Source organism: Gracilinanus agilis, chromosome 5, assembly GCF_016433145.1.
Source record: "Gracilinanus agilis isolate LMUSP501 chromosome 5, AgileGrace, whole genome shotgun sequence".
Taxonomy (NCBI): Eukaryota; Metazoa; Chordata; class Mammalia; order Didelphimorphia; family Didelphidae; genus Gracilinanus; species Gracilinanus agilis.
The window spans coordinates 200,236,286-200,260,269 of record NC_058134.1 but is presented as its reverse complement, the minus strand read 5'-3'; the positions used below and the strand labels follow the sequence as shown (position 1 = coordinate 200,260,269).

General features: G+C 37.8%; 1 protein-coding gene across 1 annotated transcript; it reads left to right on the top strand.

Moving 5' to 3' along the window:
• Positions 1–2,722: 2,722 nt before the first annotated feature.
• Positions 2,723–23,942, top strand: FAM234B (family with sequence similarity 234 member B). The gene is made up of 12 exons (XM_044677691.1): positions 2,723–2,828; positions 5,533–5,631; positions 6,591–6,779; positions 8,120–8,250; positions 11,947–12,094; positions 12,434–12,575; positions 14,087–14,230; positions 14,405–14,486; positions 19,990–20,145; positions 20,728–20,845; positions 22,393–22,610; positions 23,625–23,942. The coding sequence occupies exons 1-12, from the start codon at positions 2,738–2,740 to the stop codon at positions 23,628–23,630; spliced, it is 1,524 nt and encodes a 507-aa protein (XP_044533626.1). The 5' UTR covers positions 2,723–2,737; the 3' UTR covers positions 23,631–23,942.
• Positions 23,943–23,984: the final 42 nt, after the last annotated feature.

The window sequence follows — 23,984 nt, the reverse complement described above, 5'->3', positions numbered from 1 at the left end:
ACATTATTGAAACCTGAAAGGGAGGAAGAAACTAACTTCCATGCAAAGGTTTTTGTTGAAATGACTTCTTAAATGAAATTGAGGAAAGTGTGGCAAAACAGCCAAAATTCAATGAAGAAAATGATGATAATTAAGTAAAGTAAAAAAATAGCAATTATGTTTAGCAATAAAGTTATATAATAAGTAGTATGTCAGATCAATTTTGCATTTAAATATATCGTTATGAGTGTAGAGAGTAAGTTATGGTAAGTGATAACACATGAAATGAAAACCTTTGCCAGCTTCTTTGCCTGACCTTGAAGGTAAATAACATTTCATAAGCAAGTTTATTTTTTTACGTTCTTTTTTATTACCTATAAATATATTTATTTGTTATTTGTAAAGTACATTTTGTATTTAAAAGCATACAATTTTGTATTTAAAAAGCATATAAAACAAAAATTTGTGTGATTTTTTTTTGGGCCAGAATGAATTAATTACATTTCCACTTAAAATGGGGAAATTCGATTTGACACATGACCAATTGAGTTACGAGGTTGGCCATGGAATAAATTAAACTTGTGTGTTAAGACATTCCATCCATCTTCTGCCTCTGGAAAGGCTGCCCTCATGTTTGGAGTGTTTAACCTCTGCCTCAGTTTCCTCAACTGTAAAATTGGCATAGCATCTACTTCCAAGGGTTCTTGTGAAGGTCAAGTGAGATATCTGTTAAATGTTTATTGCAGTGCCTAGCACATAGATACTGAAAAAAATAGTTTCCTTCCTTCCTTCTCCCCCTATTTCACATTTATATTGTATGAATGGGCAGGGGCCTCATCTCTCCTTGCCCAGACTACTCCCTGGTTGCTGCTTTCTTTCACCCTCTGTTAAATCAATCTCTTTCATGATCTCTACTGCTGTCATCTATAGCTTGTTTTTTGTCATGTCAGCTTCCAGTTGAATAACTACTTTGCTCTTCTGCTGCCATCATTTGTTTCCAGCAGGTGTTGGAGTTATCCTGTCACTGCTTGTCTCTCTTACCACAGATGACTCATTGCCTGTAGTTCCTAACTTCCCACAGTCCTGTTTCTTCATGCTTTAGAAAAGAGTTTCACGATTCATTCTTCCCCCAAATATTCATCACTTCGTGGCCTTTTCTTTATGTATAATCTTCTCTGAAATTAGCAAGGCTGGTGCAGGTAACCATCTATCCTAAGGTATGTGTTCAAGGAAGTAGAGTGACTTCTAAGTTACAGCAAAGCAGTGGAGTAGGACGGTACATATTTTGGGTTTCATTTTGTCACTTTCATTCATTTACTTTGTGGAACAGCCAGGCTGGCCTTCTTGGTTTTCATCTCATATCCCCTATTTCTTATCTCTATGTCTTAGCACTGATTGTTCCCTCCTCAGTTACTTTGTATTTACTTTCCTCATGTTTACATAGTTTTATATATATATTTTGTTGTCTGTCCTATTAGAATGAGAGCAGGGATTATTTCATTCTTTATATTTGTATCCCCAGTGCCTGGCATTTATTGTGATTCAGTTGTGTAAAACTCTTTGTGACCCCATTTGGATTTTTATTTGGATTTGGATTTAGACTGGCAAAGATACTGGAGTGGTTTACCTTTTCTTTCTCCAGCTCATTTTATGGATGAGGAACTGAGAGGTAAATAGGACCACATAGTTTGTAAGTGTCTAAAGGCAGATTTGAACTCAAGAAGAAGAGTCTTCTTCATGCTAGGCCAGTGGTTACCAAGCTTTTTTGGCCTACCTTTCCAGAAAAAATATTACTTAGCCCCCTGGAAATTAAATTTTTTAAAATTTTAATAGCAATTAATAGGAAAGATAAATACACCTGTGGCCATCACCTCCTCCCTGGATTGCTGTAGTACCCACCAGAGGGGCGGTAGTGCCCACTTTGGGAATCACTGTTCTAGGCCCAGTATTCTATCTACTACTCCACCCAGCTGCTGCTACTGCCTAGCATAATACTTGGCAAAGAGTAAGTGCTTAATATATGCTTGTTTACATATGTATCTGGAGTACCTAGCATTTGTTATGATTCAGTTGTGTCTAACTCTTCGTGACCCCATTTGGATTTTGATTGATTGACTGATGATTGATATGTAAGACAGTATTCCATATCAGATAGAGAGCTAGCCTTGGAGTCAGAAAGACCTACAAATACTGTCTCTGACAAATACTGGTGGTATGATCCTGGGTAAGTCACACCTCTTCTCAGAGCTTTAGGCTTTTCTCTAGGACTCTAAATTGCAAAGTAATTGCCAGTATGAATTAGTAGAAGGGGTTTTCTCACCTGGAGTTCATAAATTACTGAAGACCCTGGTCTGGACCATAAAGGGATCCATTCTCCAAAGAGCTCATTGTTCATCTGGGGTTTATCTTTTTTCCTTTTTATCCATGATGACAGCTCTCCTTGTCCTTAGGGAAGAAGAGCCCAGATTTAGGAGAATATGATCCCCTCACCCAGGCTGACAGTGATGAAAGTGAAGATGATCTCGTTCTCAACTTGAAGCAGAAAAATGGAGGTGTCAAAAATGGAAAGAGCCCTCAGGGAGAAGGGCCAGACCCTGACTCAGATGCAGAGGGAGTTGGGCCTGCTAAGCAGCATTTGTCTGAAGTCACCACAGAGGGCTACCCCTCTACACCTCTTGGCAGTCTGGAGCAGAAGACAGCATCTTCGCTTGTGTCTCATGTGCGCACATTGATTTTCTTGCTTACTGTCCTGATTTCAATGATTCTGGTGTTAGTATGTGCCTTTCTGATCCCTTGCCCTCCCAGAGATCTGCAGAGCACATGGAGCCGCCGCTTGGGTCAAGAAGGAGGTGAGTGGAACCATTTTCTGAGACTTCATGAGGCTCCTGATTATTTCATGATTCCTCAATTGTAATTAATTAACCTTTATTCTAATTGTTACAAAACTCTTAAAACTATTTCTTTGGTAACAAGTGGAGGGATTTGGGGTTGGTGAAATTAGCCTACTCATCTTTCTTTTTATGTGCCAGACCTATGACCTCACTGGAATAGGGTTAACTGTTGATTGGAAGGAATGGGCCTGGACCTGGGATCTCCTGGAGCTTGTGGCCAGAAGGATTTCTCTATCAATGTAGTCTAGTGCTTTCTCTGAATCATGTAGTCTAAGACAGCTGTCTGATTATAATAGTATAATACTATACCATTATATGTAACATACTGTAATAATGATAATGACTACATTCATGTAATTACTTTATAAATACAAAGCATTTTACATCCATTTTTTTTTCATTTGATCTCCATGTGATGTAGATAAATGAAGAAAATGAGGCTCAGAAAGGTAAATTTTGACTTGGTCAAAGTACAATCATAAATAAGACTTGAACTCAGGGCCTCTGACTCCAAGTTTGGTATTTTTTTTTTTTCACTCTAAGCTGAGGAATCATTACCTAACAGTATCTTTATCCAGTAACAGGTCTGGAGTAAACGCAGAGAGGAGGAAGCACTTAGAAGTGAGACACTCCTTGCCTCTTTACTAGTAAAGTGAAATGCCATAGAAGAATGGATTTCTAGTCATACATAAAGTCCAGGGCCTGATCATCCAAGGATAAGATGCTATCCCATGTATAAGGCAATTGGACAATTGTAAATACATATTCTGTAAATACATATTTATTCTTTTTTTGCTTTCTGTCTTAAATGGCTAGGGTGTTACAGATTGAGTTGTTAAGCATTTAGCGGGTAGATAGGAGGCTGTAGATTAAAAAAAATGAGTTATGTGTTTCCTTATAAGAACAGTTAAGATGCACCTGAGTCCCTTAAATTATTTTAATATAGAAACTGCTCAGTTGATCCTTTCAACGTGAGGTCTTTGTATCTGTCCTCAGTCATTATAAGGCAGAAGAGGGTGTCTGTGGTATGGGATACCTTCCTACAGATGGAAATCTTCACCCTTTTGGGTTCTTTGTGCATCTTGAAGCAAGGGGCCCAACTAATGAGTAGTAGGGGATTGGGGATCTCTCTGTAGACTAAGTTGAAAAGGCAGTAGAAGATGCTATACTTCATCTTAGACTGTTTCTTTCTCTTTAGAGAAGGCAGTAGTGTGACAGATTCCAGTGGTTTCCTCTGTAGGTCACCTCTTATAACCAGTTTCTTATCCTGATCTTTTGTGTTGTATTGCCCTTCCACTCTGGCCAGAGAGAATTGACTTGGAGTTTTAGACCTTGTCATCTGGCTTCTGACTTCATCATTGAATTGAAATTACTTTTTTGAAAGATATGTACCCTACTGTCACATCTGAAGGCCCTTTCTCATCTTATCCTTTTAAAAACTCTACTGTTTACCTCCTTTTTTCTCCTGAATATTCTCTCCTCTGGTTTTTGTAACATTGTTCCTTCTTGATTCTCTTCCTACTTTTCTGACTCCTTGTAAATCTCTTTTGCCCTGTAACTATGAGTATACGCCAAAGCTCTGTCCTGGTACTCCTTCCCTTTCAATACAATCTAATTTGTTGACCTCAGCAGCACTGTCCCTCCCTCTTCCCACCCACTTCTCCATTTACCTTCTCTTTGCATGATGATTCCTAGACTTAAATAAATACTTCACCATAGTCTCTTTCCTGATCTCCATTTTTCAACTGGATATTCCATAGACATTTAAAACTTTTTCTATCTAAAACAAAACTCATTTATTGTGCCCCTAAACTCACCCTTTTTCTGGAATTCCCTGTTTCGGATTTATGAAGTTTGTATCATATTATCCTTGACTCTTCCCTCCCTCTCACTACACATATCCAATTTGTTGAGAAATCTTATTTCTCCTTTTATGACATTTCTTGCAGCTATTTTCTCTCTGCTCAAATGAACACCTTCTAGTTTCAGGCCCTTATCATCACTCACCTAGACTATGGAAATAGCCTCTTACTTGATCTCCTTGCCTTATGGTTCTCCTCTCCAATCTATCCTCATACAATAACTTAGGAGATTTTCCTGAATTACTTAGGCCTGACTATATTTCTCCACTTCTCAATAAGCTCCATTCATTTCCCATTGCCTCTATGACCAAACATTAGCTCTGCTGTCATTGAAAACTCTTGACAACCTGGCTGCAACCTATCTTTTCAGCCTTATTATACATCATTCCTCTTCTTTTATTTTACAGTCCAGACAGACAGGCCTTACTAGTGTTCATCACACATGATACACCAACTCCTTTCTCTGTACCATGGATTTGTCCCTTTCTCATACAAAGTATGCACTCCTTCCTTAATCCTGCTTCTGAGAATCCTATGTATTTTTTTCCCCAAGGCTTGGCTCCAGTATCACATTCTCCTTGAAATCTTTCCTTATTCCTGCAGATTCTTGTTATTGACCTCTATCTCCCCATTACTTTGTATGTACTTTGTGTATATTTTTGTACATATTGTCTCTCTGATAGACTATAAGCTCTTTTATGAAGTTTGTTTCATTTTTGTCATTATATCCCAAGTTCCTAGAACAGTTTCTGGTGTTTACTTGTTGACTGATTTGCTAAGTACCTTCTTTTCCATAATAGGGGGGGACTTGTCTCCACTGGAGCTGGTTGATGTCAATGGCGATGGGTTGCCTGATGTCCTGCTTTCCTTCATGAACCTAAGAAATGGGAGTATGATAGGTAAGAGTCATGATGCTAACTCCGCTTGATTGGGAGAGTTTCGGGAAAATATCCAATTGAGGTGTCTCTTCCTATGTGGATGCAACATCCATTATAGAGGATTAGAATTATGTAGCTTGTAAAACTGTGTCACTTTTTCCCCCTTGTGGAGAAAAGTAATCTATTCAAGTTCTTGTCCCAAGACATTTATTTGGAGTTTCCATTAAGAAAATCTAGGCATTCATCAAAAGGATCAAGCTTTGAACTTTGTTTTTACTGTTAGAATTTTTCCTTTTTGAATTTTTTGCAATGCATACAAGTCATTTGGTCATAAGTAGAATATGAAAAAAAAGTCCATGTTTTTTTGTGTGTGCTTTAGTAGCCCTCAGTACAAAAAATTTCCTTTACCAGCTTTTAGTAGCTCATATGCAGGGCAGCTCCCAGCCTTTTTATGTTTCATACTGTTGGTTATATAGCACTGTGGTTATGATCACTTAAACCCATGATTAAAATCATGGGTGTAATCTCCATTAGATCCAGCTAGCTTTATTTTGATCCATGGCCACAGGTCCACATTGTACTCATACCTTTGGCCACTTGCCTCATAAATATGTGCCATTCATTGGTCACAAGAGGGATAAATGAGAACCTATAGATGGACAAATGCCAACTCATCACCACCCCTAGACAAACAATTCAGAGCACTCATAATAGGGTCAATAGCATTCTGTTTACATGTAGAGAGACACAATTTGTTTTTCATAGACAAAAAGAATCACTGTCTTCATTTTACAGGAGAAACCGAATCTTCAATTGTTATTTAAATCTTATTTTTTAACATTTCACACATATTTGTATGAATAGATTCCAAATAGATTGGAAACTCCTTGAGGGTAGAGAACTATTTTATATTTTTTTGGGTAAATAGACAGTATTATTAGTTAACTCTTTTTCTACTCCTTTTTTGTTTATGCTTTCAGGTGTTCCTAAGCCACAGGCCTCTCTTCTAGCTCTTTCAGGGGTAAATGGTAGTACTCTTTGGACCAGTACTCTCTCAGAGGAGGCACAAAGTTTGCAGTGTTCTGGGTTGACTCCAGTAGACTCCTCAGAAGCTATCTGTCTTGTGACTGGGATATCCAAGCTTCTCAGTGCACTCAATGCCACTTCAGGTAAAGAGCAAATGTCACAGAGAAATCACTATGAGCCATGACAGTGGATTAGATTATTCCAGCAGAGAGTGGGAACCCTTGCCCTCCACCATAGGAAATTTGATTTCTTAGTATGAAAGACATGTTTTATAGGGCATAGGGAAAAAATTTATAGAATATTGAACAAAACACCAGATTTATCTGTTTTGTGTAATTTAGACAACAATAATGTGCTATTCTTCAAACAAAAAATTCCCTGAGATCTTTGGTTTGCAAACATACTTCCCCAATTTATTTTTTCCCAGACAACGGAGTTTTGTGATGTCAGAATTGGCACATAAGAGTTAACGTTTAAACATGTAATCTAGCTACTTAGAAATTCAAGCCAAGTTTGTTAAGCAATGCTAATTTGGCTATTTATATGCTTACCTAGTTGAGTAAGCTGAATTGCATGTTTGCTTCTAGAATTATTTATGTGCTACCTGTAAAATGCACAATTGAGGCACATTTTGTCATTGTATTTTGCCTCTCCAGTAAAATTTTGGAGTAAAAATGAGAAACAATTAATATGTATGATTTATGAAGTAACATGTCTAGGTTTTTAGCAAATGTTCCATAATTTATACATTCAGGTGAGTATTATTTTCTTTTCAATTTTCATTAGTTAACTTGGGGAGCTACATATTGATAATTGTTAGAATTCCACTTTTAGAATTAAAGCCTTTTGAGCTTTCATCAGAGCTTAATCAGCTAAAGCTCTGATGCATTCTTTTGAATGCCCTCAGTTTTTGTTCTTTGAATATATAGTTGATTCTTGGAAACAACTTAAAATCATTAGAAACCAAACTTATAAAATAAAGTGCATGATCAATCCAGGAAATGCAAGGTTTTGGTTAAAAATAGTTGGTAATATTGGTGTTCTTGTATATGATTCATAAACTTTCTTTGAAAGCAGTTTCCAGAGTTTTTTTTTTTTTTTTTTTTTGTCATTTGCTCAAGTGACCTTCTGGTAGAAACAATAGAATAGATTTTCTGAATAACTAACTATTCCTTGTCCATATGACAAGTCACCTTATATCATCTGCAACCCCCCCCTCTCCAGGAAGAAAAAAATCATCTGCTCTTTCCCAGGATGATTTCAGTTACTTCTTTTGAATTATATATGAATTTAATACATTGTCTTTTTTAGTTACACAAATCCCCCACCTCTACACCCTGCCTATGAAATGAAGCTGTAGCAAGGGAAGAGGTGATTGCATTTTTCTTTAATACAATTTTTTTCTTCTCTTGGGTGGTGGTAGTAGTGAAAGGTTTGCTAATACAAAAACACAGCAGTAATTAGTCTGTTTGTTCTCTCATAGGCAAAGCCATTTGGACTCTAAACCCAAGCCACTTGTTCAATGGGACTTTGACCACCCCAGCTGTGGTGCTTCCAGATTTGGATGATGATGGAGTTAGAGATCTCATGGTTCTGACCACTGGGGTATCAAAGGTATGGCTTCAATTAGATGATCCTCATTTTTGAAAGATTGTGAAAGCAGAAGTACCTCCCTCCATCCCTCATGCTATATCCAGGACATGGCATCGTTTGCTTCACCCTAATTATTGTTCTATGTAGGAGATACTCAGTAATGGTAAAAAGGGAACAATTCTCCCTAGGAAGTAATAGAGATAATAATGGTGAAATCAAAGATAATATAGAAATGGATTTCAACCTTTTGTTGACTTCTTTTGTCCCTTGCAATAGCAACACAAGGTCTGTGATAGTGTCCCATTCAATTCAGGATATGTGTATTTCAAGGAGATGATTGGATTTATATATAAGGTCTTTCACTATGATAGAGTCTTTGATAAAATCTAAGCCTATACTAGTCTCTCATCTCTGGAGATTGTCTAGTTCTCTATATTTCAGTCCTGACTGAGGTAGGCCTGGTTAGCTCAGAGGAGGTAGCTTACCTTAAAACCTAAGACAACAAATCTGAGATCATCCCACTAAATGTAGTGGATCCGTGAGAGGTGGTCATCTAGAATCTTGCTCAAACAGTTTAAGAGATAGGAAACTTTCTACTTTGTAAGGCAGCCCATTTCACATTTGTATTGCTTTCTTCAATGAAATATATTTTTATTTATTAATTTCCTACTGGGGGCAATGAGATATCTGATGTAAGAGAAATCACTTCCACTTGGTAAAGTGGGGCCAGAGAAACACTTAGTTTAGACCTAGAAGGAAGAAAGGTATAGCAGTAGATAAAAGAGAAAAAGGTAAGAGTCCATTCTTGGTATGGGGAAATGATATGAGTAAAGACAGAAGTCTAAAGGAGTATAAGAGATAAAGTTGTTCAATTAACTATAATATCAGATATGTGGGAGTTGATGTGATATTGCTAGAAATAAAGGTCATAATAAGATTGGAAACTCCTTGAGGGGAGAGGCCTATTTTATACTTTTTTGGGTGTATATACATATACATATATATATAATTGGGATGTATATACACATCCCAATTAAGTAGGGTGTATATTGGGCCTTGAATGACAATTTTAGGTTGCATATTATGTGATATAAAAAAGAGATAGACAAAAGGATTTTTGAATAGAGGAATGAAATTAGAGCAGTGCATTTATTAGCAGGGTAGCAGTACCAAAAAAAAAAAATAAATTGGAAAAAGGTTAGTAGGGTAGCAGTACAAAAAAAATAAATTGGAAAAAGAATAGACCATAGTCAGGAATACTAGTTAGCAGGATCTTATTGATAGTTTTAGATAAAAAAGAGATGAGGGTATACACTAAAGTAGTTACCATGGGAATGGGAAGATAAAGACTCAAGAGATAGTGAAGGTAGAATTGGCTTGACATGGCAATCACTTAGATATGGGAATTGAAGGACAAGATGACTCCAAAGCTATGAATTCTGGTGACTAGTAGAATGGTGGTGCCAATATGAGAGAAAGCAAAATTAGTAGGGAGAGCAGAATGGGGGGTGAGAATTTAGAGACAGAGAAATAAGGAGAAAGAACAGATTTGGCAGAAAGAATTTGAGTTTAGTTTTTGAAATGTTTAATTAGAAATGTCAATAGGAAGCTGTCAACAACAGGAACCAGCCTGCAGGTCCTGCTTGACAAAGTCTGGGGTCTTCAAAGGCAATAAGAAGAGTGATTGTGAAATATAGCGGGCCAAAATAAACAGAAGGACCAGAGATGCTGAAGGCAACCAATGGCAACTTTATTGGGAATAATCATGACTTTTATAGGGGGTGAAAAACAAGCTGGGGTTGCTATCCAAGCTTTCCATATACAAGTTAATAGACAGTGTTTTGGAAGATTGGGAGGTGTCCATAGGTTACATGATACATACGCAAGAGTTTGCCTGGGTTTCTAGGGGTAGTGAATACAAACATAACCTAGATGCAGAAGGAGAGAAGGGAGGGGGAATGTGGCTGCAGAGCTCTGTTGAGTGTCTCTGGGCCCGAGCTTTGCTTGGGGGTCTTAGCTCGCCATATGAAGCAGTGTGATAAAATACATAAAGCAAAAGATTTGAACACAGTGGCCTTGGGTTTCAAGCCTGGCCCTGCTCCCTTGGATTTTAGGAAGATACATCAAGAATTGGAAGGGACCTCAAAAGTCATCTAAACTGAGGTCTGGTATTCTATCCACTGTGCTACTTAGCTGGCCTTTATTCCTTAGCTTTTTATTGTGAACTGCTCTTATATGTCTCCTCCATCCTTTATCTGACATGTTGCTTTTTTAAAAACTTAGATGCAGGACTCTAAATTTATATGTAATTTTATTTTGTTAGTTTTATCCTATATTTCTTAGCCTTTTGAGACATTTTTTAATATTTAGACATTCAATGTTTTAGCTCTCTTCTACTTTTGTGTTATCCTGCATCTTCCTGAATGAATGAAAAAGCATTTATTGAGCATTTACTTTGTGCCAAGTAGTTGATAAATTATTAAAAAAGACAGGGCAACCCCCCTTAATTTTGTAGTTTTTGTTGTTTTTTTTTTTTAAGAGAAGCATACCTCTTTTTTTTTAAACCCTTAACTTCTGTGTATTGGCTCCTAGGTGGAAGAGTGGTAAGGGTGGGCAATGGGGTCAAGTGACTTGCCCAGGGTCACACAGCTGGGAAGTGTCTGAGGCCAGATTTGATCCTAGGACCTCCCGTCTCTAGGCCTGACTCTCAATCCACTGAGCTACCCAGCTGCCCCAACCCCCCTTAATTTTACAACCTTTTCTCTGCTGATTATTTCAGATTTGTCTTGTATATAGTTTGGTCTGTACATGGCTGTTTGCACCTTGTCTTTGCCATTAGGCAATTGTGTTCATCAAGATTTTTTTACCATCCTTTGGATCCCTAGTATGTAGCCTAGTGCCCAGCACATGGTAGAAACTTAAAAAATGCTTGCTAATTTGTCTTTATTTGACTTGAACAGGCTGACCCTTGTGCCTGGAATATGATCTCTTCCAATTCTAGGAATAGTTAATTTCCTATAGTTAGCTAATGCAACACACTAGACTAACTGCATGCCTTATATACACCATTAAGAGGGAGTCCCATCTTCCCACTAGCTAAGTTTCCATGTGTTCATTAACCAACATTCTTTGGGTAAAATTGTTTGAATGGCTCTTAATCTGTTTACTGTACTATGACCGAGGCCAAATTTCTCTATCTTGTCCTTAAGGGTATATCATAAAAAAAATTATCAGAAGCCACCTTAAAATCAAGATATGACATCCCACTTATAGCAATCCTATCAAAGCAAGGCAGACTACTGTACTGATCAAACTAGATTTCCCGGTATCTTCTTATGTTGGTGAAGAAGACCTCCTGGCCTTCCTCTGACCTGTAGCCACACCCTAAACTGGGCTGGTCACTGAGGACAGAAGGATGATCTGATGACTGCTATTTACCTTGTCTGAGCATTTACCTTTATGCATTTTTAGCTCCATTAGTGTGAAGGATTCTTCTCACCTTCATACTAATAGATGATGAGCAACATAATTTTGACTATATGTATACTGATTCTGGGATGTGTTAATGAGGCTAACTGACTGAGGATTTCAGCTAAGGGGGATAGATCAGACAATCTTTGCTATTCATTCCAGTATGATGTTTGATAGGAAATGGCACCTGCCATTAGTTTATCACTTTCTTCTACAGCCACCAACCTTTTCTTTTCACTTTTACAGGTTGATTTCTGTTTCCTGTTAATTTCAGGGAAGACAGGGATTCCTATGGGCCGGCCTGTGAAATACAACATCATGAGAGAGGGGAATCTAATTGGTCCTCAGGTTTTCATTACTACACATGGAGCAATCTATATCCTTTTTGGCTTTGGTAAGAAGCAAAACTAGATTCTTTTGCTGTTCTGCCTAAGAGTTTGATGAGGCTCCTCTCATGGGACATGATGAAAGCAGGAGAGACTTTAGCCTGTCCCCACAGTAGCTTCTGCTGGCAGAGACCTAGGAGTCTTCCCTGTCCATTTGCTTGTGCTGTCCCTGGTCTTCCCTATTACACCTCCTAAGAGGCAAGTAATCTTTCATTTGGTTGCCTTAGTCATTTCCCTATTCTTTTCTGGGTCAGACCCTTCTGGTCAGGCTATGTTGGATCCTCTTGTACAATCTGGACACTTGATTGGCTTATTAGTTCAGTGTCGGTTTCTTCTTGTGATTCTAGGCAATGTTCAAGCCGTTGCTCTGAGGGATATTTTTGTCCAGGCCCAAAACCGGGACAGCTCACCACCTTCTTTGCAACTAGAGGAACCAGAGTGGGAGAAGAGAAGATCTGTTAACGTGTCTGAGTTTATTGATGTTTATAGGTAGGACTGACGTCTTCCAGCTTTGGTTATGGTAAAGCCTCTTGGTAAATCAGCAGATGCCCATGTGCTATAGGACCCTGCAGTGCTGTCTGAGTCACAGAAATAACAGTCTGTGTTAATTATAATATACCACCATGTGCTCGTGTTGCTGCATATTAGTTTGTCAGTAATGCCAGTTTATGTGGAAAAGCATGTCTTGGTCTCCTTCCTTCCTTCCTCCCTCCCTCTCTCCTTTCCTCCCTCCCTCTCTCCTTTCCTTCCTTCCTTCTTGCCTTCCTTCCTTCCTTCCTTCCTTCCTTCCTTCCTTCCTTCCTTCCTTCCTTCCTTCCCTTCCTTCTTACCTTCCCTCCCTTCCTTTCTACCTTCCTTTCCTTCCTTCTTGCCTTCCTTCCCTCCCTACCCCTTACTTTCTTTCTCAGTAAAAACTCTAAGTCAGAAGGGGAAGAATGCAGGAAGAGTTAGGCAAATAGGGTTAAGTGACTTGCCCAAGGTCACACAGCTAGGAAGTATCTAAAGCCAGATTTAAACCCAAGTCCTCCTGACTCCAGGTCTGATGCTCTCTCTACTGAGCCATCTAGTTGCCATGCATTTTTACTTTCTTTTCTTTTTTTAAAATTATAAAAAAAAACAACTTTTCTTCTATTTTAGAATCTAATATCAATTCCAAGGCAGAAGAGTGGTAAAGTCTAGGCAATTGGCATTAGGTGACTTGCCCAGGGTCACACAGTTAGGAAGTGCATACAGATACTTTCAAGTCTTGCAGAACAGATGATGATGCATGCATTCATAGTTAGCACTCATTTATCAGGTGTGTAAGAGCCAGTAATCTTTTAAACTATTTTAGCCTATAACAAGGCTGTGATAAAATGCTTACTCCATAGTTTATCCATATGCTTCCTTCAGTTTGAGCATTTTTTTCTGTTTTTGCATAAATCATGTTAGCATGATAGGAATCCTATTTTCCTTTCTTGTTTATTATTTTATTGGGGGAGTATCTCATATTAATAGGCTTTCCCTCTAATTTTTGCTTTTCTCTTTGGGACTTTAAAGGGCTTTTTTAGCATTGTGTTACTGACTATTTGTAACACTAGGCAGTACATAGGTAATAAATGCTATGGTCCCAATTTTACAGACATTAAGTAATTTGATTATGTTCAACCTGTAATCCATTGTCCGATTGTAATGCAGGATTCAGGCATTCAGTTTTTCCATCATTCTGTATCTTCCATCTTTCTGTAATTTTGTCCTGATCATCTCTCCCACCCTCCCAGAATAGTTAATTTGGAGGTGTGTCCAAGCAACACTCTCTTGTATTGTTCTCTTGATATGGTATGAGGACCAGCAAGGCTTGTTCTCAGTATCTATCCTAAGGATCAAGAAAATCAGGTTAGGTAGATATTGACAGTATCTGCATTTGGTAAGTGAAGGTGAGAGAATATAAGTATATCAGTATTCAAAGGGCAATCAGAGGGATCAGAGAACATAAATTGCTGATGTTTTATTTCCCTTAGTGATGACGTTGAATTCCTTCAGATGGTAAAAGCTCCAGACAGCAACTGCAGCAACCTTCTAATCACAACCAGACAAGGTCTTGTTCTACTTCGGGGTCAAGACCTTGCACAGCATTGGGTACTGAATTTCCAAGGCCTACACAGGTTTGCAATATATCTGTTGTAGTGTCTCTTATTTCTTATGATTCCATTTTCCTTCTCTATCTATATCTCAGTATTGCCTAGAATAATTGCCCAGTTTGATGCCTGGGACTTGTACATGAAAAGAGGGAGGGGACTTCCTTGTCACTCTGAGTGTTTCCTTTGTTTCACTCTTAGCCAACCTATTCCTGGATATTTCACGAATGACCAGACCTTGGATTTCCTCCTGGAGGCACAGTATGGAGATGGAATGAAAAAGGTAAAATTCCAGAAATCCATTTGTTAGTCAGCAAATACTTATGAACAATGATTCATATCACAGTGTATGGGGAAAAGGATAAGATATGCTATCTATCCTCTAGGAATCTAAAGTTCAGTTATGAAACAAACACAAACCATTAGAGAACAACTAACTTAAATTGTGTGATATTGATTTTAAGTAGAAGTTAATAAGAAAGAGAAAAGATCAGTAGGATTTTAAGCCAGAGAAAGCTTCATGGAGATTTAACACTTCAACTGAAGCTTGAAGAATAAATTTGACAGTTCATTTCAACAAACGAGTAAGGTACTGAGGCCCTATACAAGGTGCTGAGTATACAAATAAAAATGAAATAGTCCCTTTTCTATTCTTCTATGGAGATACTATGTGTATACATAGAATTATTTACTACAAGCATAACTTGTACTATATTATAGAGTAAATAAAAAACTGAGGAGTGAGAAGTTATTTGTGTTGAACTTTGAAGAAGAATTTTGAGAGGGAGAGATGAGGGGACAGGAGGGGAATGTATTCCAAACATGGGAAATTAATCAGTCAGTCCATTACTATTTACTGTCTTAAGGGTGACTATGTGCTATGTGCTGGAGACAAAATGAAGCAATCCTTGCTCCAAAAAAAACGTAGATGTAGGAGGTACCTTATGCCTATGCAGAGAGATTCAAAATAGATAAAAGATAACAGGGGTAGGGATCATTAGAGCTGAGATCAGGAAGGGCTTCAGGTAGAAGGGGTCACTTGAACTTTACCTTGAATGAAACTAAGGATTCTAAGAGGCAAATGTGAGGTGGGAGTACATTCCAGGAAGAATGGACTAACTACATTGGCAGAAGTACAAAGATCACGTGTAAGGAAAAGCAAGAAGGCAAATTTCACTAGATTGTAGCATGCATGCAAAATAAGTTTGGAAAGGTAGATTGGATACAGGTTGTGAAAGACATTAAATACCAAATGGAGTTTATATATTTGATTCTAAAGATAACAAGGAGCTATTATAATTTATTAAGTGATATGAATAGGCCTGGGCTTTAGAAAAAACACTTTTAGTAACTATGCAGAGGATGGACTAGAATGAGAAGAAACTTGAAGTGGGGAGAACAATTTGATTTGTTCTTTTTAAAGAATACATTTTGAAATTTGTTTTTTTTCCAGTTTTTTTTTTTTTTTTGCTTAGAATTTAGAGATATAAATTTCCGCCTAACTACACTTTGGCAGTATCCTGTAAATTTTGGTATATTGTCTTCTCGTTGCCATGCTCCTTAATGAAATTATTGATTGTTTTTATGATTTTTTGATGCACTCATTCTTTAGGATAAACTTATTTATCTTCCAAAGAATTTTTACTCTTTATGCTGTCTTTTGTTGAAAACAATTCTTATTGTATTATGGTCTGAAAAGGATGCATTTACTAGTTCTGCTTTTCTACATTTGTTTGTGAGGTTTTTATGTCCAATTATATGGTCAATTTTTGTGAAGATGCCATATGCTGCAGAGAAAAAGGTATATTCCTTTCTATTCTCATTCATTTTTCTCTTGAGGTTTATCATATCAAACTTTTCTAAAGTTCTGTTTACCTTGGGGAGACCAATTTGGAGGCTATTATAATAGTCTGGGTGAGAGGTTATGAGTACTAGAACTAGGGTAGTGGCTATGGGAGTGTAGAGAAGATAAAAGATTAGAAATATTGTAGAGGTAGAAATAATAAGATTTGGCAACTGATAGGAGTTGTGAGATAAGGAGGAATGAAAAGTAAAGGATGACACCAAGGATGGGAATTTGAGTGATTGGGAAGACAGTGTGGTGCCCTTGACAGTAATAGAGGTGCAGAATGAGATATATTATCAGACACGCCCTATGTGTGGAGTTGTTTTGCTTAAATACACATATTTATTACAATTTATTTTTGGAGTTTGGTAGAGAAATATGGGAGAATGGGGTGTTAATGATAGAGATACCCAAAAAAGGAAGGAAAAAAAAAGAAAGAGCATAAATGAAATATTAAAAAAATACACATAACAGAAGGAGGTTCAGAAGGAGACAGAGACTAATAATAATTGATATTACTGTGTTAAATTAAATATAAATTTTTACTGTTTGTGATCTGGATTCACAGTTTCATATAAAATCTTTTTTCTTTATATATGGAAATGTTTGTGCTTGATGTTTATAAAGTTTGGAATTCAAAAAGAGAAAAAAAATGGGGCTGACTTTTAGGGAAGATGCTAAGTTCTACTTCTCAAACCTCAGAAGGCACAAAGAGTTCCTCATGGATGTGTTGTACGCAGGTGACCAGGAAGGAATGTCAGTTGCCTTAGCCTTTAGTTCCCTAAGCCAGTCAAATTAAGGATGATTTTGATAACTTTTAAGGAAAAAAACAAAAACTCAACTAGCCTAACTTACATAGAGAAAAGGGGTTTAGGATATTACTTCTAAGACAACAACTTATTGGCAATGGTAGTGGAGGGAGAGGAATAGGTGAGGAAGAAGGAGAAGTCAAGGTGACCTGAAAGGATAGTGTTAACCTCAATAGAAATAAAGAAGTTTGAGAAATAGAAAGTTTTAAGGAGGGAGAAAATGAATTATGATTTTGGGATGGTGGGATCTAGTGAGGTTTTTTTTTTAAGGATAGAAGAGGCAAAAGTGTATTTGTTGTAGCCGGAAGGGAGCCAATAGCTAGGAAGTGATTGAAAAATTAAAGAGGATGGAGTGAGTGATGAGAGTGGGAAGAAAGATAGTAGGGAAGAAGATAAAAGGTTCATGTAAAGGAGTTGACCTTGGCAAGAAGGCCCACCTCATCAGAGTCTGAAGAAATAAGGAAATAATAGGAGATTCTGTACATCTGTAAGATGAGAAGGAAGGGAGAAGAGAAGAGGGAGCTTTTGTGAAATGGCCTCAATTTTCTCAGTAGAATGTGAGAGTCCTTACTCGGAGACTGGTAGAACAGGTATTGTGGGAGATTTGAGAGAACAGAGGGTGAATAGGTGGTGTAGTGGGTAGACTAGAGAATCAGTTAGGAAGGAGTAAAAGGATTGCCTTGCTGCTGGTTGAACCAGGTAGTGGTCTGACTTCTCTACCTTCAATTACCAGTACATTAGTGGTAGAAGAGAAGTGGGTTATGGAAGTAATGAAGGAGTATGGCCTTGTAAGGCATGGGCAGAGATAGGACAAAGGAACAGAGGATTAGAGAATAGGACGGAGTTGGACTGATTCAACAAGAAGTCAAGGTGGGGAAGAGTGAAGAATGGCAAATCAGACTGGAGACTTGAGGGTGGGAGAGATTATGGACCACATAATAATAAAGGATAAAGAATAAGGTCAGAAGAGATAAGATACAGAGAGATGTAGTGACAGGAAATTATGATCAGATAAAGGATAGTTAGAGGTCTTGATCATGGAAGTAGAATGCTTGTGTGTGGGATTGCTGAAAGGAACCTTCCAGATCATTGTTTTATAGGTAGTAAAATTGAGGCCCAGGGTGAGTCAGGAGCAGGACTAGAATGTGATTTGCCTAATTAGTTTCCTGTTCAGGACTTTTTCTACCACACCATGCTGTCTGTGTGGTAAGCTTTTAGATGGGTGCTTTTGGGGTTTTGGTTTAAAGTCAAGGATTTCAGGATTGGTGTTGGACATCTGCCTCTTCTTGAAAATTTAATGGTAACATTTTCTTGAGTAGCTTTGCTATATGATTCTTCCCTTTTTGATGTTCAATCCTATTCTACAACTGCCTACTCCACAACTTCTGCCAGTTTTACAGATAGTAGTAAAATTAGATCTTTTAGATACAAAAGACCTTGGAGATCATCTACTCTAGGCCCTTTATCTGAGAAGAAATTGAGGCCCAGAGATGTTAAATGGCTGCAGTTTTAGGTAGTGAGTCATAAATCCCAAGATTCAGGTCTGGGTCCGTTGATTCTAAATTCTGTGCTCTTTTAATCCATTGCTGCCTTATTCTATCTAATTCTAATTTTCTGCTGCCCCAAACTCAATTAAACTTCAGTCTTACATCTTCAAATGCCTTTTGGATATCTTGAACTGGATGTCCAGTAGACATCTTAAACTTAACATGTTCAAAACAACTCTTTCTCTTTCCCCCTAAATCCTTTCTCCTTCCCATCTTCCCTATTACTGTAGAGGACAACACCATATTTCCAGTCCTTTAGGCTCACAACCTAGGAATCATCCCAGATTTATCACTATTCCTTGCCCCTTCCCCCTCTCACACCAATAACTAAACTGTTGTCAAGATCTGTTGATTACATTTTTTTTTTTCAGCATGTCTCCTATCTTCTGACACTACCACCACCCAGGTACAGGCTTTCATCACTTCAAACCTAGACTATTTCAATAGGCTGCTGGTGGATCTACCTTTCCTCACTCCAATCCATTCTCAGTTCAGCCACTAAAATGATTTTTCCTAAAGTACAAGTCTTATCATGCCACCATCTTATTCAACAAATTCTGTTGGCTTCCTCTTACCTCCATAAGCAAATCCATAATGCTTTGTCATTCAAAGACCTTCCTAACTAGCCCCTTCTCACCTTTTCAGTCTTCTTGCACCTGACTCCCCAACATATACTCTTTAATCCAGTGACACTGGTCTTCTGACTGTTTCAGAAACAAGACATTCTGTTTCTTGCCTTTGGGCATTCTCTCTGGCCATTCCCCATACTTGGAATGTTTTCTTTCTTTTGCTCCAACTACTCACCTCCCTGGTCAGTTATTTTAAGTTCAAACTAAAATCTGACCTTCTACAAGAGGCCATTGCCAAACCCTCTTAATTCCAATGCTTTCCTTCTTTTAAATTATTTCCTATTCATCTTGAATATAGCTTGATTTGTATATATTTGTTTGCATGTTGTTTTTTCTGTAACACTGTAAACTCCTTAAAGGCAGAGACCATCTTTTGCTTTTTTAAAAATCCCTAGCATTTAATATAGTTCCTGGATCAGAGTAGGGACATAATGTTATTAATTGATTGATCCATTTTTGGCCTTCCTGGAACTCGCATAGTTCAGAGCCTGCAGGGCTGCTAAAAATGTTATTCATTTGCAGTTCCTATGGGTTACATATGGTGTTTCTCTTTCTGACATTTGCCAGGGCCACAGAGGCAGGTTTCAAAAAGCTCTTGATGGGGGCAGCTGGGTAGCTCAGTGGATTGAGAGTCAGGCCTAGAGACGGGAGGTCCTAGGTTCAAATACGGCCTCAGACACTTCCCAGCTGTGTGACCCTGGGCAAGTCACTTGACCCCCATTGCCCATCCTTACCACTCTTCCACCTATGAGCCAATACACAGAAGTTAAGGGTTTAAAAAAAAAAAAGAAAAAAAAAGGCTCTTGATTCATTAATATTCTTTTTAGTTCATTGCATTTAAGTACTGAAACCTGTTGCCACATTCTGTAGTTTTCAATATTGCTTTCCTTTTTCTGATTTCTCATGTATTTCTAAGAACATGATGTACTTACTCTATATGTTTCCTGCTTTTCAGGTGTTGGTGGTAGATGGTAACTCAGGCATAATCATTTGGAATTCCAGTCTCCCATGTCACATGAAAGAATCAGCAGCTATTTCAGTGATGACATCAGACCAGAAATCTGTTTTTCTCTTTTGGGCTGAAGGCCTATCAGAAGAACCATCCAATTCAGTGAGTAAATCTTTGAAAGAGAATGTTTTACTGCCATTTCCTCTGTCAAAATGCTACTCTTCAGAATGGACTATTGACTTTTTAAGAAACTGCTTGACCATGCTTTCCCCCCACATTTTTTTGGTGAGAACACTTTCAGCAATAGGGGATTTTCATATATTTTTTTAAAAACCCTTATCTTCTGTCTTAGAATCAATACTGTGTGTTGGTTCTAAGGCAGAAGAGTGGTAAGGGGGGGTCTAGGCAATTGGGGTCAAGTGACTTGCCCAGGGTCACACAGCTAGGGAGTGTTTGAGGCCAGATTTGAACCCAGGACCTCTTGTCTCTGAGCCTGGATCTCAATCCACTGAGCCACCTAGCTGCCCCCAATTTTCATATATTTAGAAAGTAGAAACTCTTGTTTCTGGATATGTGAGGTTTTGCTTTGTAATCTGAGATCTTTCTCATGGGAAGAGATCATGATTTTTGTCTTTAATTGTGAAAGGAATTAAATCTTAGCCAGATTTATCCTCTGCCATCTGAAGTAGCTGAGCATTAAATGTGTGTTTGTATTCCTCTTCCATTTTTTTCTTTTTCTGTTAGGATTTCAACTCAGGAACTGAGCCACCTGGGCTCCACCATCTTTACCTTCTGCATCCAACATTCCCCACAATCCTCCTGGATCTGGCAAATGACACAGGCACGGTGAATGCTTCAGCAAGTGAGTTTTCTGATGGTGGGATCCTGCATTCACAGGGAAAACATTTTCTAACTGTCTTATACTATACATAAAAATTATTCCATTGAACCATCATTTTTAGGACATCCTTTTGAGTTTTTCCCTCTTTTTCATGAACAACATTTACCCACAGACTCTTTTGCTTGATTTCTGTTGTGAGCAGCAGCATAAAGAGATGCAATAAAAATATGTGCAACACTTAGCATCAGCCTTTAAATAATCTTAAATTCTCAAAATTAAATAGTGTCTATATTCATACAAGTCAGGACAAATAAGCTAAGGGTTCTTCAGGAAGGGCATCATGGGGTAACTGCTTTTTGGAGAATTTTTAAAGGAGGATTTTTTAGAGGAAAAAGATGGTTAACAGGGCATTGGGAAATTGTTTTAGTTTTCATCATTTCAGGATTAGAGAGAATTCCATTTACTAAAGGCATGGAAAGTTAGCCACTGTCACTCATTGGATTGGGATTCCATTCCCTTTTCTTCATCATCCTGTTCCTTTTCATGGCATTAGCTCTGAGGAGTCGTCATAGTCTTCATACTTGAGATATAACCAAACTGTCCAAATTCCCTTCCTTATCCTTTTCTACATGTTCCTGCCACCTGGAAGCCAGATTTCCATTTAAAGACCCACCTGTTTCCTCTGAGATTGAAGCCCAGTGCTAATGATTGTGGTTCTTTTGGAATGCCCAGGCTTTTGTTGCCACTCTTCAGATCTTTTGATGTAGGCATATGCTTTATTTCACTAAAGAGGAGACCATAGGCTATTCAAGAAGGGGATTCCTATTGATTGTGTTATGTTGTCTCAATATTTTAAGTGCCCTGTGTTTATAAAATTTTTATATAATATAAAACAGATTGATTTTTAATGTGTCACCATCAAACACATTAAAAGTCCTCAGGAATTAGTGAACAGTAATGATAATTGAAAACCATCTTTTATTACAATGCTTATTATAAAAGTGAGGCAAATTAAGCAATGACTAGATACGTATTAGGCTGCCAACACAGCATTATAATTCTCAGCCTTTTTAAGCTATCATTTCTCTCCTGATTCCTTCTAGTTGCTGCCACAAATAATAATCATAAAACAATAATAGCATATGTATTATATAGTATCCCAAGGTTTACAATAAATTTAATGTACATTGTCTCATTTGATTCTCATAACACTGTGAGGTTGATAGTGAAGGTTTTATTTTTACCATTTTGCCTATGAGGAAACTGAGTCTCAGATTGGTCAAGAGACTTTTCCAAGATGATGCAGTTAATAAGTGGTCAATTCAGGATTTAAACCAGGTCATCTTATTCTTCCTCCAGTGATCTTTTCCTACTGAACAATAATTACCTCACCAACTCTTTTGTTATACTCTCCAAATGGAAAATAAGACAATGTGTTGATGCTGTTGGAAGCCACAGAAAGAACATTCTGCTTTCCACACTGCCAGTTGCTACACAAGATGACTCTCCTTTTAAGAAAGGGAGCATGATTCCTTTTGTTAATTGTTATTTCCTTTGTTTTTCCACAGTTGGAATTAATGATGTCTGGAAGGATGCTTTCTATGTTACAAGGAAAACAGGACCAGGGTCTGAAAACCATCGGAGACCTCTAATTGTCAGCAAGGTGAACTTAAGGTGGGCCCTGATGGAGAGCCAAGTGGTTCTGTTAAAGGAGACCACCCCCAAAATTGGCCGGGGAGAACTAAGAAGATTCCTTTCTAGGCTAAAGTTTATTTCTTCTCAGAAGGTAAGTGGATCGCTTGTGAAAGAAGTATTTGATAAATATTGGGACTTGGTATAAATAGCTTCATTTCCAGTCTTGATAATCAGAACCATAAAATCATAAAATCTCAGAGGACTTTGGTCTCTATCTAGTCCATCTTATAGCTGAGCATAAACCTTCCCTCTGTAGTATCCCCAACAAGTCATCAAGCTCCCATGTAAGGATATCCAGTGATGAGGAACTCATTTAATCCTGAAGGAATCTATTTTACTTTAGGATAGCTCTTTTATAAGAGGAAAAGAATGTTGGAAGATAGCTTTATTGATATAGTGGCAAGAGTGCTAGACCTCGAGTCAGGAGAGAATTTACCTCACTGAGGATTTATTTTCTTATCCATTGAATGGGGATAATAATGCTTATAATATTTGCTTTATAGAATTGTTGTGAGGATCAGATGAAATTTACCAATAACGTTCAGCACTTTGCAAACTTTACTGTGCTATGAAAAATCTTCTTATTGTCATTGACAATACTTAGAGAAAAATTCTTTGAGCTCAGTGCTGTTTCCTCGAAGATTCTATGACCTGTGAAAAAGCTCAGTAGCAGATTAGTGGGAGAGGGGGTGGAAAGAAAGTCTCTGTACTCAATAGGAGGACAGCCAAAGACTTAATGGGATGAAAAAGGAGGAAAATTGTGAATATCAAGTACCTGGAAAGAAAGGATTTCTACTTAGAGGTCACGTGGAAGAGTGAAGTGTTAGGTTTAAATTCAGGAAGAGCTAGGTTTAGATACTTTTTTAGACACCAGGCATGTGATCTTGGACAAATAATTTACCTGTCTGACCCTCAGTTTCCTTATCTGTAAGATGAGGATAATAATAAAATCTACTTTACAATAGTGTTGTTGAGGATCAAATGAGATAGTGTATATAAAATAGCTCTATACAAATGTGAACTATGGTTATTATTTCCAGTACTCTGAAAAATTTCTATCTTAAAACAAAGCTCAAATAAAATATATGTTCATTTTTTCCCCTAGGTCTAGTCTGAAGGTACCTCTGATTTCAGATGGGACTAATGAGGAACTTCTCTTTTAAGCTAGAATCTTCTCAGTCAAGTCTATAAAAGTCAGGTATATGGAGAGAACAAAAAGAAGCTTCTTTCCCCACATTGTCTTGCCACTTATGTATAACACAAAGCACTTTGGAAAGCAGGCTGTTACTTTGTCATAACAATTCCATTTGTCCAGCAACAGTATGTTTAGCTTTCCTTCTTGACTTTCATATCAAGACCATCCACAGGCTTTCTGTGGGTAGTTAAAAATGTGAATCTTATGAGAGAGAGAGAGAGAGAGAGAGAGAGAGAGAGAGAGAGAGAGAGAGAGAGAGAGAGAGAGAGA

Excerpts from the sequence above, each read along its gene's own strand:
- FAM234B (XM_044677691.1), top strand. The coding sequence starts at position 2,738 with ATGATTCTGGTGTTAGTATGTGCCTTTCTGATCCCTTGCCCTCCCAGA. Across the intron at positions 14,231-14,404 it reads AATTTCCAAGGCCTACACAG|CCAACCTATTCCTGGATATT; the intron begins GTTTGCAATATA and ends TTTCACTCTTAG. Across the intron at positions 20,846-22,392 it reads CACGGTGAATGCTTCAGCAA|TTGGAATTAATGATGTCTGG; the intron begins GTGAGTTTTCTG and ends GTTTTTCCACAG.